At 43.9% G+C, this 16,698-nt stretch overlaps 1 protein-coding gene across 2 annotated transcripts in view; it reads left to right on the top strand.

Moving 5' to 3' along the window:
* Window positions 1-621: 621 nt before the first annotated feature.
* Window positions 622-16,698, top strand: part of LCT (lactase) — a 44,562-nt gene continuing 28,485 nt past the window's right edge. The window contains exons 1-4 of one of the 2 annotated variants that reach the window (XM_025181643.2): window positions 622-9,306; window positions 10,805-10,884; window positions 13,416-13,499; window positions 15,953-16,055. In XM_025181643.2, coding sequence (XP_025037428.2) covers window positions 8,655-9,306; window positions 10,805-10,884; window positions 13,416-13,499; window positions 15,953-16,055 — 919 coding nt within the window. In that variant the 5' untranslated portion in view covers window positions 622-8,654. Of the gene's footprint in view, window positions 9,307-9,678; window positions 10,885-13,415; window positions 13,500-15,952; window positions 16,056-16,698 lie in introns of those variants that run through there. The other variant, XM_075933291.1, reaches the window with a different exon arrangement.

Below are 16,698 nucleotides of genomic sequence, written 5' to 3'. Positions count from 1 at the left end.
AACTTGAAAATAATAATGTAAATACTTATATTTCAGACAAGCTTTTATTGTCATTGTGTAGCTGATGCTACTTCTAGAGGGCTTTTCAGTGTCAGGTCATTAGAAAATCTGACTCTCACTTTATTTTAAGCTATGCTTTTTTATTGTATGTTTTAAAATAAAACAGTCAGACAGGTCCAAAATATGATAATGCCTGATGGGGGCAGATAGTCTTGTCTTTGTACCCCCCCTGGTTTGGGAACTGCCAGAAAATTGCAGCTCAGGATGTGTGCGCATTCCTATGGTGGGGACACCAGTGAATAAGTAACTATATTTTTAACCTTCATCCTTAAATCAGTTGAAGTGTTAATTTTTGGCTCTTGTTTAGTTTTTGTCTTTTGAAGATGCTGCCAGAGTGAGCTGGGCTATGTAGAGAACTAAAGGTCTCTTTGTGGCTGTCAGCAAATACTAAACAAACCCTGCACAGATTCCACTGTGTGAATTGGGCTCATACCCTGTACAAAACTGCATCATTCTCCTTCAAGAGAGATCCATGTGGATGCTGCACTGAGGCTAAGTTGCATCTCAGCAATACCCTCCCTCCCTCCCGGCATGATGAGATTTTTCTCAGCAGTACCCTGGGCCTGCTTGACAGCTGTCAGTATAAATGTCATGCGCATGGTCCGGGCTCCTCAGTTCCTTCTCTGCTGTCCTCAGCCAGAGATGGAGTACAGCAGTCATGCTGCCCACAGCAACAGAGGTTCTGAGTTGTACATAGTTACACAGCTACTTACTTTCAGTTATTTTAAATGGAGATTGCCTATCTCCTAGAACTGGAAGGGACCTTGCAAGGTCATTGAGTCCAGCCCCCTGCCTTCATGGCAGGACCAAGTACCATCCCTGATGAATTTTTGCTCTAGATCCCTAAATGGCCTCCACAAGGATTGAACTCACAACCCTGGGTTTAGCAGGCCAATGCTCAAACCACTGAGCTATCCCTCCCCCCTATAAGTTAACATATAGTTAGTATCTTTCTTCCTGTGTACAAACAAACCAACCCTCTGTTTCAGCATTCTTCCTCTTGTAATGAGGCTATCCCTGTGTTTCATGGCCACTCCGTGTGTCAGATGCTTGGGGGAGTCTCATATCCCCCAAAAATTGAAAGTGTGGACTTGGATGGACAGGGAGCTGTATCTGAAGCTATCATTGCTCCAGGACTCCCATAGACTTACATTGGACCCTTGACACAACTCTGAACCTCAATAAAAAAACCTCCAAATCCAGGAAAAGACTGGTGTGGAAGAAAACATTGTCCTCACTCTGAGTTTGTAAGCAACAAGTAGCCAGAGGCAGTTTTATTATGAGCTGTAGCAAGGGAAAAACTGGTTCGGACAGGGGGGAAGCCCCCCCCCCCCCCCCGAGGCAGATCTTCGAATACAAGCAATTATGAAGCAGTTTATATACTGTCTATTAAATATAATAACAATAACAATTAGTCTCCTTCCCATTACAAACACCAATGGCTAACAGTTATTTAGTTCCACCCAGATGCTCCTTATCTCAAGGTCCCTACCAGAGTCAGCATTCTATCCTTATCTCCGTATGGAGGCGAGAGGCGAAGGCAGCGTCTAATTACAGATCTCGCGTTGTCAGGCCACAGACTTAGCCTGACTCTTGCTCTCTTGTTAACAAGACCAAGATGGCTGCACACAAATTCCTTCATTCCCTTTTCCTGCCTCCACACTGGCTTCCCCAGGCAGAGTGAAGAATCACAGACTTTCAGTTTCTTCAGTGTCAGCTACTCCACGGCTGAGCACTTTTGACTCTGTAGGCACCTCCAGTACTGACCGGGAGTTGGCAGCCACTTCACAAGGTGCTGAGACAAAGGGCTTTCAGCTCCCTGCCTCTCTGAATGCACCTCTGGTCCACTCAGTGACCCTGGTGCCAACCTCAGGTTTGCAGCAGCCTATTCAAACAGCAGAAGTGGCACTTCCCTTTGATCCTGCCGCTTCGCTTCAGCCTTTGAATTTGCTGGGGCTGCCTGCCTCCTCAGCAGTGCAGCAACAAATAGCTGTGACAGGCACCGCTGCTCTCCTCAGCTTTCACGGTGCTGTCACCAGCTCACTTCAGCAGACACCGCAGTCCCACTCTGCACCAGAGAACACACTGCAGTTTGGCTCTGCTTAGCACCAGTTCCACAGTGCAACTGATCTCATGGTCTTCCGCCTCCAGGATCTCCTCTTCTGGATGGAGAATTTTTCACCAGAGCCACAGGCACAATACTGCCAGCCCCCACAACACCTTCCCACCTTTCCAATGGGGAGGAAGATGACTTGGACAACAAAGACCTTTCTCTACCCTGTTACCCACCTGATTATAGGGACCCATGCAGACAAAATACACCTGCCACTTAATACCTGAAGTATGGCCACCTCTGGATGATACCACCTATACCATTCCCTGGTATAAGTTGCTACGCAGTGGGGCAACTGAGAACACCACAGAGCGCAACATACTAATCATCCTGCTACATGGAGGCAAGTCCACAAACCTTCCCCGCCAAGCCTTCAGTTGGAGGTGGACTCTAATACTGAACCTGTACTGGACATAAAAACAAAAATCGCAGGGGACTATTCACCTATGGCCACTGGTGTACCCCTTTCAGCCCAGCAAGCCAAGCTGCCCACCACATCCACGGATGAACTCTCCCACTTCCAGAGGGTGGTAGGCAACCTCAATATTGCTTTGGAGAAAGTCTCGGATAACCAACAGGAACTCTCAGACATATTGCAAGCCACTTCTACCTCCAAAATAGCTGTCCCCATTAATGAAGCCAGCTTACACAAACTGTATGGCAGACCCCTGTCTCCATCGCACCCACAAGCAACCACATGGACTGGAAGTACTTTGTTGCCTCCAAGGACACTGAATTCCTCTACACATACCCTGCTCCCAACTTGCTAGTAGTAGAAGCAGCTAATCAGAAGAACAAGCAATGCAAACAATTCCAGACCACTTCATCAGACAAAGATAATAAAATGGAGACATTTGAGCATAGAGTATACTCCTCCTTCACCTTGCAATTCAGGGTGGCCAATTACGTGGTTCTATTAGTGAAATACAACCACAGAAACTGCTCCAAAATACAAACTTTTATTGATGATGTGCCTCAAGACAAGAAACAACAATTGCAGGCACTGGTCTCTGAAGGCCAATTACTATCCCGCACAGAGCTCCAAGCTGCACTACACAGCCACCAGGTCCATAGCCGCAGCTGTCATAATGTGCCATGTATTTTGGCTCTCATCTTCCTCCTTCCCAAGGGAAATCCTCATTGCAATTGAGGATCTTCCATTTGATGAGCACAAACTCTTTGCTACCAACACCAGTGAGGTCCTCCACTCCATGAAGGACTCTCGAGCAACCCTGAGATCCTTGGGCATACAAACACCTATACCAAGAAGAAACAGTTGCTGGCAGCTCATCTAGGGCCTCTCCTGTTACTGTATTACCATTGATATTGCATGATTTCCAGAAGTTAGGCCTACAAATAACTAGACACAAGTCAGCATTAACACCTACCCAACAAATCCACTTCATAGGCGCCTTTTTCGATTCCACTACTTGTCGAGCCTCACTGCCACAGGAAAGATTCAGAGCAATCTGTAATCTTGTACATACCAACCCAGAAGAGGGGCCACAGTTCCAAAGATCAAAAGTTCAGCTCCCCATCCAGTCACAAGACAAAAATTATGTCCTAAAATTGAGCCTAACCCAAGCGCTAAGGTAAAATATTCCTAGATGATTGCTTCAGACACTTAGGCTGTGTCCAGACTCAGGGGTTTTTTCGGGAAAAGTAGCCTTTTTCCGAAAAAACTTCACCTACGTCTAGACTGCAGCCGCGTTCTTTCGAAATTAAATCGAAAGAATGCGGCTTTTCTTTCGACGGTGGTAAACCTAATACCACGAGGAAGAACGCCTTCTTTCGAAAGTGCTCTTTCGAAAGAAGGCGTTCTTGAAAGCAAACAGGCTTTTTAGAAAGAGAGCATCCAGACTCACTGGGTGCTTTCTTTCGAAAAAGCGGCTTGCTTTTTCGAAATTCCGCGTGCAGTCTAGACGCTCTCTTTCGAAAGAGGCTTGCAGTCTAGACATAGCCCTAGCAGCTAGTATTGCGCTGGCAGCAGATCCTTCTGTGGCACTGTGAACACTTACCAGATGACTCTAACATCAGTGATCTCAGGAGACACATGTGCTAGTTTAGTCAGCACTAACCACAGAGGCCTCTTGCCACATGCATCTCAGTGGACTCATCTATATAGCAAATCTTATCAGCATAGAGGCAGTACTTGGCACGGTACTGGAGTCCCCATTCCTGGACAAACTAAGAGCTGGTTCCTTCCATTCCCTGTTGGAGCTGGCCATAGAGTTCACTTGGCAGGGGGACATTGGACTGGCGTGCCCCACCTTTGGATGAGGATTTAGCTTTCTCATCCTCTTCAAGGAAATGTAGCAGGCTGTTCTTGCTGGAATGTGACTCTTCCCTGCTATGGGTAACCCAGTTGGATTTGGACAGGTAGTCAAGGGAAGATCCATAAATCTTCTGGATCCACAAGGGAACCACTGAAGCTGTATCATCCTGTGTGCCCTCCTTCCCCTCAATAACTTTGTCAACCTTGGCCATAAGGGTCTCTTTTGAGGGCATCAGCCCATTCCTTAGGAAAATTGCTTCCTCAGCAGACTCCATGAAGATCTTCTCCAAAGCAACTAAGCAAGCTGGCTCCAGCACCAGTTCTGGTAATAAATGTTGGAAGAGGAATAAAAGATTGTTGGAGAAGACCTCAAACCATTTGCTGTTCTCATCCTGTTAGGGGGCAAGGAAGAACAAGATTCCATTTCTAGCTTCATTGAATGAACTGTTTTGTAGGATCCAATGAGGATATTAGCAGATGCTCTGTACGTGCCTCAGAAAAGCAGCATAAATGATTGGACATTCTATAGCCTTCATTGTTTGGTAAAATGGCCCGACCAATCAAGTAAGGGATTTTACAACAGGCAAGGATTATATGTCCCATCCCTACATGTGACTTTGCAATCTCCCAAGTGTGCAAACAGGAGATATCATGTTCTAGCTAGTGGATGTAAACTTTTTTTTTCCAGCATTCCCTCCTAGAGTGTCTCATTGTCCAAACTATCCAAGAGAGATCAAAGACCTGAACTACTTGTCCACGAGGGGGTCCTGACTAATGTTTTCGTACGGGTTGCCATTTATCAAGCAATTATTGGAAAGTATGATTTCCTGTTACAGGACAAACTCTCCACCCTGACAGACTCTCCACCCTTAATGACTCTCGAGAGCTAAGTTCAGTCATGGCAGAGAGGCAGCAAGAGTTTGTCTTTTCAGGGAAACTGATCAGTAACGGCACAGACATGGCATTGTACTCCCTTACTTTGTGGGACTCTAAATTCCAACTTCTACATATAAACAGCAGCAGCATCCATGATCTCCATTCAAATGATAGACCTCTGTAGACCGATCACCCTCAATGCCTGTCCTATGACTGTGGAAGAGGCAATGTTTCCACGAGTGCGATTGTTGACCTTGACTGCCCCCCAACAGAGGCAAGCAACCAGAAAACAATTCTTGAGAACATGTCTGGTCCATTTATGGATTTGTAGGTGCAGTTTCACAATTGCCTGCTTTATTTCAGAGAAGCTTGGGTTGAGATTACCTGGAAGGAATGGATCCTTAAAATTCTACACTTAGGGTATCTGCCCTTCAGAGTCTTCCAACCCCTCGCCTATTCCTCCTTAGGGTCCCTTCTCACAAGATGCGTCTGAGACAAGAACTTGGTTTCCTTTTGCGACTGGGGAGAGGTGGCCCAAGAATTCAGAGGGAGAGGTTTTTACTTTCATAGATAACAAATGCCAGAAAAGGGATTATTGTGCTCATTTGGTCTGATCTCTGTATGACACAGGCCACAAAATGTCCACCAAATAATTCCTTTTGACTTACAACTTAACTTTAATCCATCCTTTCTTCCTAAGAGGAAAGATAGATGGAAACCCATCATGGGTCTTTGAAGTCTCTAGGTGTTTACAGCCATCATTCAAATTTACCTGGGTCACTTTAGCTTCTTGTCTTGGATCCTATGGATTGATTTATGGCTGTCCATCCAAAACACTTTCTTTCCAGTTTCTGTACTTCCAGCCACCAGAAGATCCCTACAATTCCTGATAGGAACATCACAGTACCAGTACAGATTCCTTCCCTTTTGGCCTATCCACAGCCCTCAAGCTGTATTCTCCTTGGTCTTATGGTCAGGGCTCGCCGAACCGCGGCTAGCCCCGCTCGCCAGCTGCGTTGTCTGGCGATCTGTGCATGTGCAGATTGCCCAAACCCAGCTCTTCCGGATTGCAGTCTACTTGCCACGGGCGAGTAGATTGCATTATTTGTTGAGCCCTGCTTATGGTAGTGGCAGCAAACCTAATGAGACAAGGAATTCAAGTATATTCTTTCTTTGATGACTGGCTAATATGGAACTTATCCCTCCTGTAGTTAAGACTCTCATCTCTACCTGCTCTGTACCATGAAGTCATGTATCTGTGGAGTTGGAGTATCCTGCCTTTTGTCAGCCTCATCTCTCTGCTTTCTGGGTTGTCAGAACCCTTTAGCAAACACATCTAGCAGAGACTTCTTGGAGGACCATGAGTAATCCCTCAAGTTCTCAGTTCTCCAGCTTGTCTGCAGAGATAGGGATCTCTAACAATAGACTTTATTTGCAAAGTCCTGGAGACTTTTCTTATCCCTTGCATTCCTGCTCTGTTGCAAGCTTTTATGGCTATGATCGCCAGTTGTTCAGGGATTACCATCACAATGAGTCCCAACTTGGAGCAGTGTGTCCTTGTACTTGGCCTCAACAGTTCTACCATCTGTTCTAAAGCAACTCATCTTAAAGATTCTTACCTTGATCTGTTGTCTCAACAATGACTAGGACCTTCATCTGGACCTGATGGCCTGGTTGATAGCTGGCTGATATAAACCTAGAGGAGGGGACCATTCTGTGCATCTTGCTTCAATGTAGTAAGCTCTCTAATAACAAACTAGTACAAATAGAACAAATCCCTTCCTTTGAGTGTGTTACTACCTGCTTGTTTCTTCACTGCTCCTTGAAAACAGCCTTTCCGGTGGCCATAACCTCAATCACAAGAATTGGGGAGATTCAGGCTTTCATAGTTGCCTCCCATGCTGTCTTTCATAAAGATTAGTCCTTAAAGATGAGCTAATCTAAAGTCCCTGCCCTTAGTTGCCCCAGAGCTTCAATATGTCTATTCATATACAGGCAGTCCCCAGGTTACGTACAAGATAGGGACTGTAGGTTTGTTCTTAAGTTGAATCTGTATGTAAGTCGGAACTGGTACATATTGTAGGGGAAACTCTAGCCAAACATTTCTCCAGAGCTCAGTTTTATTCTCCCACATCTCACTTCCCTCAGTCCTTTATTCTCAAGCTGAGGTGTCTGCTTAGAAAAGCCGCTCTGCGTTTCCCTGGTCTGCTGGGGAAGGCGCTAGCTTCGCATCTCCCTGGTCTGCTAGGGGGAAGCAGCTAGTGCGGGGTTGCCTCACCCCGTTTGTAAGTAGGGATCCGATGTAAGTCGGATCCATGTAACCCGGGGACTGCCTGTAGTGGGCTTTCTTTCTAAACCTCAGGTGAAACAAGGTTTCCAATGTGATGTGATTAGAGAAGTGTTTTTTCACCTAGACGGACTCAGGTCACTTACAGTTTCACTGTGTGTGTTTGCATTATGTAACAGATTGGAAAACAACTCATATCCTTGGGGAGACTGTTAAAGTGAGTTTTCGACCGCATGTGTACGAACCTGTTGTGTTTTAACAAAGAATGACCTGCCCCTTGGATGCACCCAGTCAAAGCATCTTCTGCTGCTTCTTTGCACTACACTTCTTTGACTGAAATTTGCAGGGCACTGATCAAAAGTGTAGTCAACACCTTCTCTGCTCAGTGTGCCTTAGTACAAGTCCCTAGGTCAGATGCAAGCTTCACCAGAGCTGTCCTTCAGCTGGTATTTTAGATAGGACTCCCTTTACTCACCACCAAGATGGAATATTGCTTGCTAGTCACCGAGAGTGGAATCTTTGTGGACAATCATTCAAAGAGAGTGGAAACATACTCCGCACTATGGTTCTTCCAGATGGATTGTCTGCATACATTCCACAATTTGCCTTCCCTCCTCAGTAATTCAGAGTCCTGACACATGGGATTCTTTACTGGCGGTGACGCTTCCCCAGCTTCTATCCTCAAGCACAGTGCTCATGAGGCTCCAAGGGCACAGGTGCAGCCTCAACAGGTGCTGCTGTTCCAAGGATTCTGAGCTATGCACCAGAAGAGGAATCTAAAAGACTAACACCACTCAAACAGCCATCTGCCTTACTGTAAGCCAGGTAAGCACGTTTTTGTTTGTATAACCTATGCCCGGCTAATTAGGGCAATTGTGAAGTGTTTTTTTTTTTTTAATATATCTGTTTTATCATCCTCGTGCTAGCTGCTCCTGGGCATGTTATCTGCACAATTAGATAATGCAAGCTAAAGGTTAATTTTATTCTCTCTGCTCTAGCATAAATAGCATAAAGCAACTGTTCTCAAAAGCAAGTCAGCAAAGATGGATGTGGGTTGTAAGGTAGTGTTAATTTTTCTTTTCTTTTCTCCTTGTTGTGGGGTCGACTGGAAACTAGCTCAAGGTTTTATTGCCATTGCTGGTCCCCTAAACAATGAGTCATTAAGGAATTTAGATCTTCCAAACAAGCCCTTAGACAAGGAGGCTCTTAATATTATTGTGGATGAAGGACATCATTGTTTGTGCCACCAGCCTATTTTGGCTTCTCTGCCACTGTATTTCTCCTACCTTCATGCAAGAGGAGTGACCCATTATAAAATTTTTATGCCATGGGCGCACATCCTTCCAGAAGGAAACACCAAGAATCCGGAAGAGGCTGCAGTTGCATGTTATAGAGAAATTCTTAAGTCTCTTACCACTGCAAACCTTAAAGCAGTGGTAATTCTACATCATAAACATTTGCCTGGGGTTGTGGTCACACTTGGGAAGCACAGCACCTTTGCTGATTTATTTGTGGAATATGCTGAGTTTAACTTCCGTTCTTTCGGCGATTTGGTTGACATATGGCTCACCTTTAGTGCCTTGCCTGAGATCATTGAGAGTCTGCCATATGATGATCCACAGATCTCTCTCCAGATTCTAGCTGCTGCACATGAAAAAGTTTATAAAGTCTACCATGAAAAATATTCTTCAAAAGGTAAAGAGAGAATGGGAATGGAATTCTGTTTGACTTTCCTGAGCAGTGTGTGAAATGAAGCTGGCTGGCTGGCTGGCTCGCTCTGTGTGTGTGTGTGTGTGTGTGTGTGTGTGTGTGTGTGTGTGTGTGTGTGTGTGTGTGTGTGTGTGTGTGTGTGTGTGTGTGTGTGTGTGTGTGTGTGTGTGTTGAAAAGGCACAGATGCTGGAACAATTTTTAGAGTGGAAGGGCTGAGAGCCTGTGATCCAACCTGTAAATCCTGTATATAATAGAAACCACTTCACACACACACACACACACACACACACACACACACACTCTCTCTCTCTCTCTCTCCCTCCCTCGCTCCCTTAGTTCCGGCATAGACGAGGTTAAAGAAAATACCCATGGAAACATTTTGAATTATCTGTGTGTTTCTCTGAAATCTCTGAATTTTAGAATAACAAAGTATTCCATAGCTGAGCTCACACCAAAGAGAACTAGCTAAATTACTTGCTGTTTTCTTTAACAGCTTAGGAGTATCTTGGACATTTTTAAAGGAATGAAAATTGTGCACTAGAGGCTGCATTAGAATGTGTGTAACCTAAGGCTTAATTCACAACTTTGCATTCTCCCCTCAAAGACCCAGATCAGATCTCTTGCTCTCTGTTTTCTATGTTTTTATGTTAAGGCAAATTCATAGACATAAAATAAATTAGCGGGAAGCCTTCTTGACTTCCTGCTATCTTGCCTGCTCAGCTTGTCTGTGGTCTGTTGGTAGTTTTAAGGTAATCTAGGAAGCCTTGGGACTCTGGACTCCAAGATCTGTGAGCCTAGATCCACCTACCAGGCATACTGCTCTGGAGTTACGGCTCCCAGAAGTGCAGAGAATGGTTATTCCCTTTTGCAAAGAACTTTGAAAGTTTTGGTTTTCATTCCTAATCAGAATAAAATGGAATTTATACTTTCTCAGTGGAAAATGAATTACCATTCTCCATCTAGTTGTAGTAGCAGCCATCAGATGGGAGAGTCTTAAGGCTACCCCCTTTAGTCCATATTTTGTGAGCTTTCTTTTTGTTGCCTTTCGTTCCGATACTTTAATGCTAGTTCATACATTTTGGGTAGAGATGAAACTTGCTGTCAAGAAATTATTCACATAGGGACTCTTTAAGTAGATCATTTAGATTCCCAGCCCAGAATATTTTAAACATAAAAATGTTTTGTGTAATGGATTCATCAAGTCCTCAGAAGTAAAGGTCTTGCTTAGTGACCCATCAGAATTAAAACTGTTGCCCTAAACTGCTTTCCACTAGTGCTCTGTTGATCAGCAGTTAGTATTCTGCTGAGCAGTCCAGGACACTTGCTGAACTCCTGCACTTTGTTGTCCCCATTGGGGGACGTCTTTTAAATAATCTAGAAAAAATGTTTTTTTTATATGTTCTGAGAATCTCTCTTTGGTTCATCTCCCTCCATTCCCACAAGTAAATGATATAATAAGCACCTTTTTCTTTATTTTTGTAGATGGAAAAGTATCCATTGCATTGGACCTCGATCATGTCTTTGAGAGTGCACCAATGGAATCTTTTTTAAGCTCTCTTAAGGTGATAATTTATTTTCTTGGAACTCTTGTCTATTAATTTGCGTTTGATTAGTAATTTTTTATATATTGGAATAAAAATAATTTTACTGCAGTTGTAATTTGATCTATCTGCCTGTTTATTTCAATAGTTTAGTCATGTGAAGCTAAATTAATTTTAAACAATGACCAAATTGTTCTGTTGGCTTGGTAAGCATTACTTAGAAAGCATAGATGCTGTATTATCAGTTAAATCTTCATCTGAAAATTTAAGCGTGAATAACTTTGTTCTCATGAGGAAATCCCAGTAAAGTTTGATAGAGAACAATTACTTTAGGATCAATGTCTTTGGGAGATTAGATGATAAATTTCATTTACAATTTGCAGCTGTAATAATGTGCGTGTTCTGTATGTGTTATAAGCCTTCTGCAGAGAGATGCCATACTGTCACTTTCCATGTGATTCGAATTAATAGTTTTCATTTTAAATACTGAATAGCAAAATCCACTTTGCCTATTTTATTTCCTGTTTAACTCTTGTCTCTAACTATTTTTCTAAAGGCCTTAGAGGAGCTGTGAGGGGTTCTAATGGTTCCATCCTGAGCTAACCCATTGTCTGTTTGCCAGGTATCTGTAGTTGACACAGTCTGGAGAGAAACCAATCTCCTCAGACTAGTTGTCAAGACACAGATCAGTTGAAGTGGAAGGTTGCAAGTTTAGAGTTCACTTGACTGGAAATAGTGTCTCTTCTGGGAAAGTTTTCTGGAAAGATCAACTAGTATATGTTAATATGCTGGTCCCAAAAGGTGCTGAGATTGAAGTCAGTATACAAATACTTGTTAGACATTGCATTAATTTGCTTTTCAAGTGAAATAATACCGTGTACACCAGTGGTCTCCAACCTTTTTACACCGAAGATCACTTTTTAAATCTCAGAACAGGTGAAGAGCTACAGCCCCGCCCCTTTCTTGAAGCCCCGCCCCTTTCTTGAAGCCCCACCCTCTCTATTCTCCTCCTGTCCATCACTTGCTATCCCCAACCCTTACTTACACACTCCGATAAACACTTTATTTTTAAATTATGCAACATATAAAATTAAAATCACGTGTTTATATTTATGAAATAAATGGTGTGTTTTTTATTCATGCTATTTAAATCTAAAATGAAGCATTTATAATTATACATTTTGTGGGAACAGAGTTCTGCGGCTGGGGGCAGGGGAGAGGGAACAGGGTGCTGGGAGGGCAGAGGACAGGGTTCTGCAGCAGGGGACAGGGTGCCAGTGGGGACAGAGTTCGGGGAGTGGGGACGGGAGTGGGGACAGAGGTCTGTAGCTGGGGACAGGGGAGTGAAGTCTGGGGAGCGGGGACAGGGTGCCAGTGGCAGCAGAGTCACCTGCATCTGCCTCCTCCCAGGATTCTCCTTCCCCCCTCCCCCCCGCGGGAAGCCAGCACATGTCTCCTCCAGGCCACCTGCGGAGCTAACCCCTGCCTCCCGCAGCAGGGCCAAACCCCCATTCCGTGGCACAGCGCAGCACAGCCCCTCCCCTCCTGCAGCGCGGCCAACCCCCGCGGGCACGTGCCCCGGGGCCAAAGCCCCCTCCCGCGGCGCAGCGCGGCCAACCCTCTCCTGCAGCATGGCCAACCCCCGCGGGCGCCTGCCCCGGAGTCAAACCCCCCTCCCACGGCCCGGCCTGGCCAACTCAACTCCCTCCCCTCCTGCAGCGCTGCCAAACCCCGGGGATAACTCCTGCTCCCGCGGCGCAGGGAAACCCCTGCGCCCAACTCACCCCTCCGGCGGGGCAGGGAAGCTTCCGCACTCATCCTCTAGGGCCAACTCCCCCTCCCCCAGTACGCAGCAGAGCTGTGGGAGGGGGAGCAGCCTGCGCACTTCTGGAACCCCTGGAAGTGATGCGGGCTTCAGAGAGGACTTCCGTCCACCCCGCGGGAAGCCGGCACTACACTAGAGGTAGGTAGTGTGGCTTCTCGGGGGTAGGGGGAAAATGGGGGGCGGGGTTGCCCGAACGCGTCGCGATCGACTGGTCGAGGTGGTCGATCACGATCGATGGGTTTGGTGACCACAGGTGTGCACAGATATGGTCTTATCAAAGGCTTTTCAAAGTGTACTTTCTCCAGATGTGTGTTGGTAAACTGTTTTAAATCCTGTTGCAAAACTTTGTCTACATGGCCAAAACTAATCATGAACTTTCTCAATCTTGACAGTTTAATTGGAGATGATAAATATTAAACATAAAATATTTTGTTTGTATCATTTGATTAGCTTCCATATTGTTGTAGTACTGAGAAACAGCCTTATGTTCGTAAACCCAATGCCACTTTGATTCTATCTGTTGACCAGTTAGGAACAATACCATTTCCTGGTTCCTCTATTTCTTCAGACTTTTGAGTCCTACAGCTACTGATAATCTTTCAGCTACTTCTGTATAATACTTCATTCTAGGGATAGCATTCATAGAAGAGACTAAGAATTATTTCTGAGCAGTCTTTAATAGCAAAAATTATTTTTGGAGTAGTGATTTGCCTTTTCTTCTTTCCAGGACTCGGTAGATTTTCTCTCTCTCAGTCTTCAATACAACTGTAGAAATGAAGTAGACTTAAAAAGGAAGTTGAATGAGTTACAGGTAATTCTGAGCAATGTTTCAAAATGATAACGGTACTACAGAGATTTTTAGACTGCTTTGGCGTTTTAGGGATCCAGTCTGCTTTCAGTTACACATGTGAAAATCCTGTACAAGTGCCATTTTTGTGCCTATACAACTGAGGAAGAATGCGCTCTTAATGTTTTAGACTGCCGTGTTGAGATTTTCAGCAAAGGGAAAATGTTCTAAATACATTATGCACCTGGAGAAGTACATTCTTTTTCACAATTATTTTTCAAGTGCCCTTAAACAAAATGGAGACAGAGGATTATTATCGCAGTTAATATTAATATGAGATAACATGTCAGTGGTAGAGTGGAGTAGATGGGTTTAAGACCATTTCCCATACACTGTAATTCTACTGAACTGCTGAAACTATCTATCATACCACTAGCTGTGTTTGTGTAATCTCTTAAAAGGCTAAGCAATAAAAAAAATTGATTTTACTGCTAATGCATGTTTTATAGCCACTTCCATGTGAGGAACTCAAAGTAATGTACAGTGTATTTGCCCTCTTAAGTCCTCTGTGATCTAGATGCATGATGTTGCAGCTGGGGGAAATTGTGCCTGTATTTCCCTTGAGTGGTCCTGCAAGGGCATTGCTCTCAGGCTTCTGGCCCCATAGCTGTTGCTGTGTGTGAATGGAGACTGGTGTATTATGTCTCCCTCCTGACTGAAATGTTTCCAGTTTGTGTGGCTTCACTAGCAAAAGGTAGTCTGCCTAAGCAGACATGCTTTTCCTCTCTCATCCCAGATGGCACACACCATGTGATTGCCAGTTTCCATGCAGCACTTCCTATACAGGCTTATTTTATTCTTAAAATAAAAGCACTACAGAGAGAACATTAGCATGCTTGTAGGTTCTCTTAATTGGTTTGATATAAGTTTGCAATAAATCACCCTGGCCTCCGACAAATGATCAATCTTTTAAGCTCCATAAAAGGGGCTCTTCTGTGGTCACAAGTTCATAACAATTGCAGCTCAAAGCAAGGAATATAAAAGGCTGCAATTTGTCCTCTTATTAGAGGTCAAGGAGAACAATTTTTTCCCCTCCTCCTTGTAACACCCTTTTTGGTACTTGAAAACTGCTATCGTACACTCTGAAGTATAGCTAACTGGTTCTGTTTTGTCATTATGGGTCAGGTAATAGCCATGCTAGGAAACAGCAGTCTGTGACTCATTGGCTCGTCACTACTGCTTTTCTAACTTATGAGTTTTTGCAAGTATTGAAAATACACAGTTTGGACAGTGATCATTAATGTACCGATCAATTGAAATTACATACTGCCTTTTAAAGCTCTTTACAAATTCTTGCAGCATCCCTGTTAGGTAAGTGAGGAGTTTAATCTACATTTTACTTACAGGGATACTGTTTTAGTCTACTTCTGGCTTTACAACTGCACTAGCAAGCTTTGTATCTATAATTTGTCACTTGTGGCAGCAGTGATGGAAACATTAGCATGGACAGGACTCGTACTAGGTTTAAATGACTGTGTGGTAAGTGCCAAAGGTCTGTCTGTATTAGTGCTCCTATCAGTTCTGCCACAAATAGTGGATTACAGCTACCAAATTTGCTGGTGTAGATTCATTCAGCAAATAAGTTACAGCCAAAAATGGAAGATGGGATGCTGCAGTTGACAACGTTTCCTCTGGCTAATCCTTGTAGCTAGACCAGGTCAAACATTTGGTTGTTGTTGAAACAGTTTCTCAATGAATAGCTTTGTTTTTCAGGGTTTTTAAATGAAAATTCAATCCCCCGAAACTTCAGTATTTTGAAAATAAAAGTTTTTTCCTTCCAATTTGCTCCTTTGGGCCAGTCCTACTTAAAAATCAGGGATAAAGACTGGTTCCAAATATTTTAGCCTTCAATCCTTTCCCTTGTCCCACATGCCTTTCCCCAATCCCATGAGTCTTTTACCTCCACTCTCCCAGGCACTAAGAAGTTTCCACCCCCCATGCAGGCAAATGAGTCTTATATTCTTCCCTCTCACTCACGTCCCTGAGTAGGGAGCTCTTGAGCACTGAGCCACTTTTGTCTCTGCCACGTCTGCTTTGGCCCTTGACACTACTGCTGCTTTGAGCGTCTTGCCTTCTGCCTCTTAGCATGAAGCAGAATACAGAGCCCCACAGCAGCAGGAACCTGGGCATGTCTTTCATGTGGTCTGGCAGAAATGCCCTGATCCCCGCATTCTGCTGGCCTCCCAGTTCTCAGAGTGAATACACAAGGGTTAATATTGAAGTCTGTTTATATATGTACATATTTTATGTGGTACAAGCTATGCAAATTATTCTTGCCTCCCATTCTAATCTCTGACATGTAATTTGATAGGATTCTATCAGGTTTTGTATCCCATGTTGAAAACAACAAATGCCAAGCATGTGCCTTTGCTTATCTTCTTCCTGGGGCTTGATGCTGTAATTTTTTTTTTTTACAGACTATCAAGAAGAATACAAAAATTTTACTCTTTAGTCTAACGCTTCGTGAATGTAACTCCGTGAAAGAGAATCCATTTATACCTGTAGCTAGCCTTTTCCAGGGTAAGTGGCATGTTCAGAAGGAAGTTCCAGCTTTGCAAGACACTTTCAGTAGCATGTAGGGCTAATAACTTAATTTTAATGTCTCGGTTTCCCATTTGTCAAATGTGACTTAACACTTCCTTCTTCCCATCCTTTTCTCTATTGTCTGTCTAAATTAGTACTATTAATACAACATCTTGTACAAAGGGACACTGGTTTTGGTTGGTTTCATTTGTCTTCATTAAACAAGAATTAATAATAATGGTCACATTTTTGGTTAAGCATCAGATCTAAAGTATAAAACTAACATTTTGGGGATTCTGAACATAATCTTCCCAAGCAGATACTATGGGGAGAGGCAATTTTTAAAAGACTGGATTTCAAACTATGATCTTGTGTATATCATAATTCTGCTGACCAAATGTAGTCATTTTCTTAAATCCCATTGACACCTCTCTCATTTGTCTCACACATCTCCCAGCACCACACACATGTTCCTGTAAGTCATCCATTTTAGGTTTATTAGAACTGCCTGCCTGAGGAGTTAGGATAGTTCAGAGAGCTTCTAGGAAAATGGAGCAGCTTGGTGAGCTACCTTCTGGTGGTGTCTAGAACCTTCCACTCCTACCATTTCCCTGATTAACTGCCACCCCCTTCACAGACC

Source organism: Pelodiscus sinensis, chromosome 7, assembly GCF_049634645.1.
Source record: "Pelodiscus sinensis isolate JC-2024 chromosome 7, ASM4963464v1, whole genome shotgun sequence".
NCBI classification, from domain to species: Eukaryota; Metazoa; Chordata; order Testudines; family Trionychidae; genus Pelodiscus; species Pelodiscus sinensis.
The sequence above is the reverse complement of the archived record's forward strand: the minus strand, read 5'-3'. Positions and strand labels throughout refer to the sequence as shown.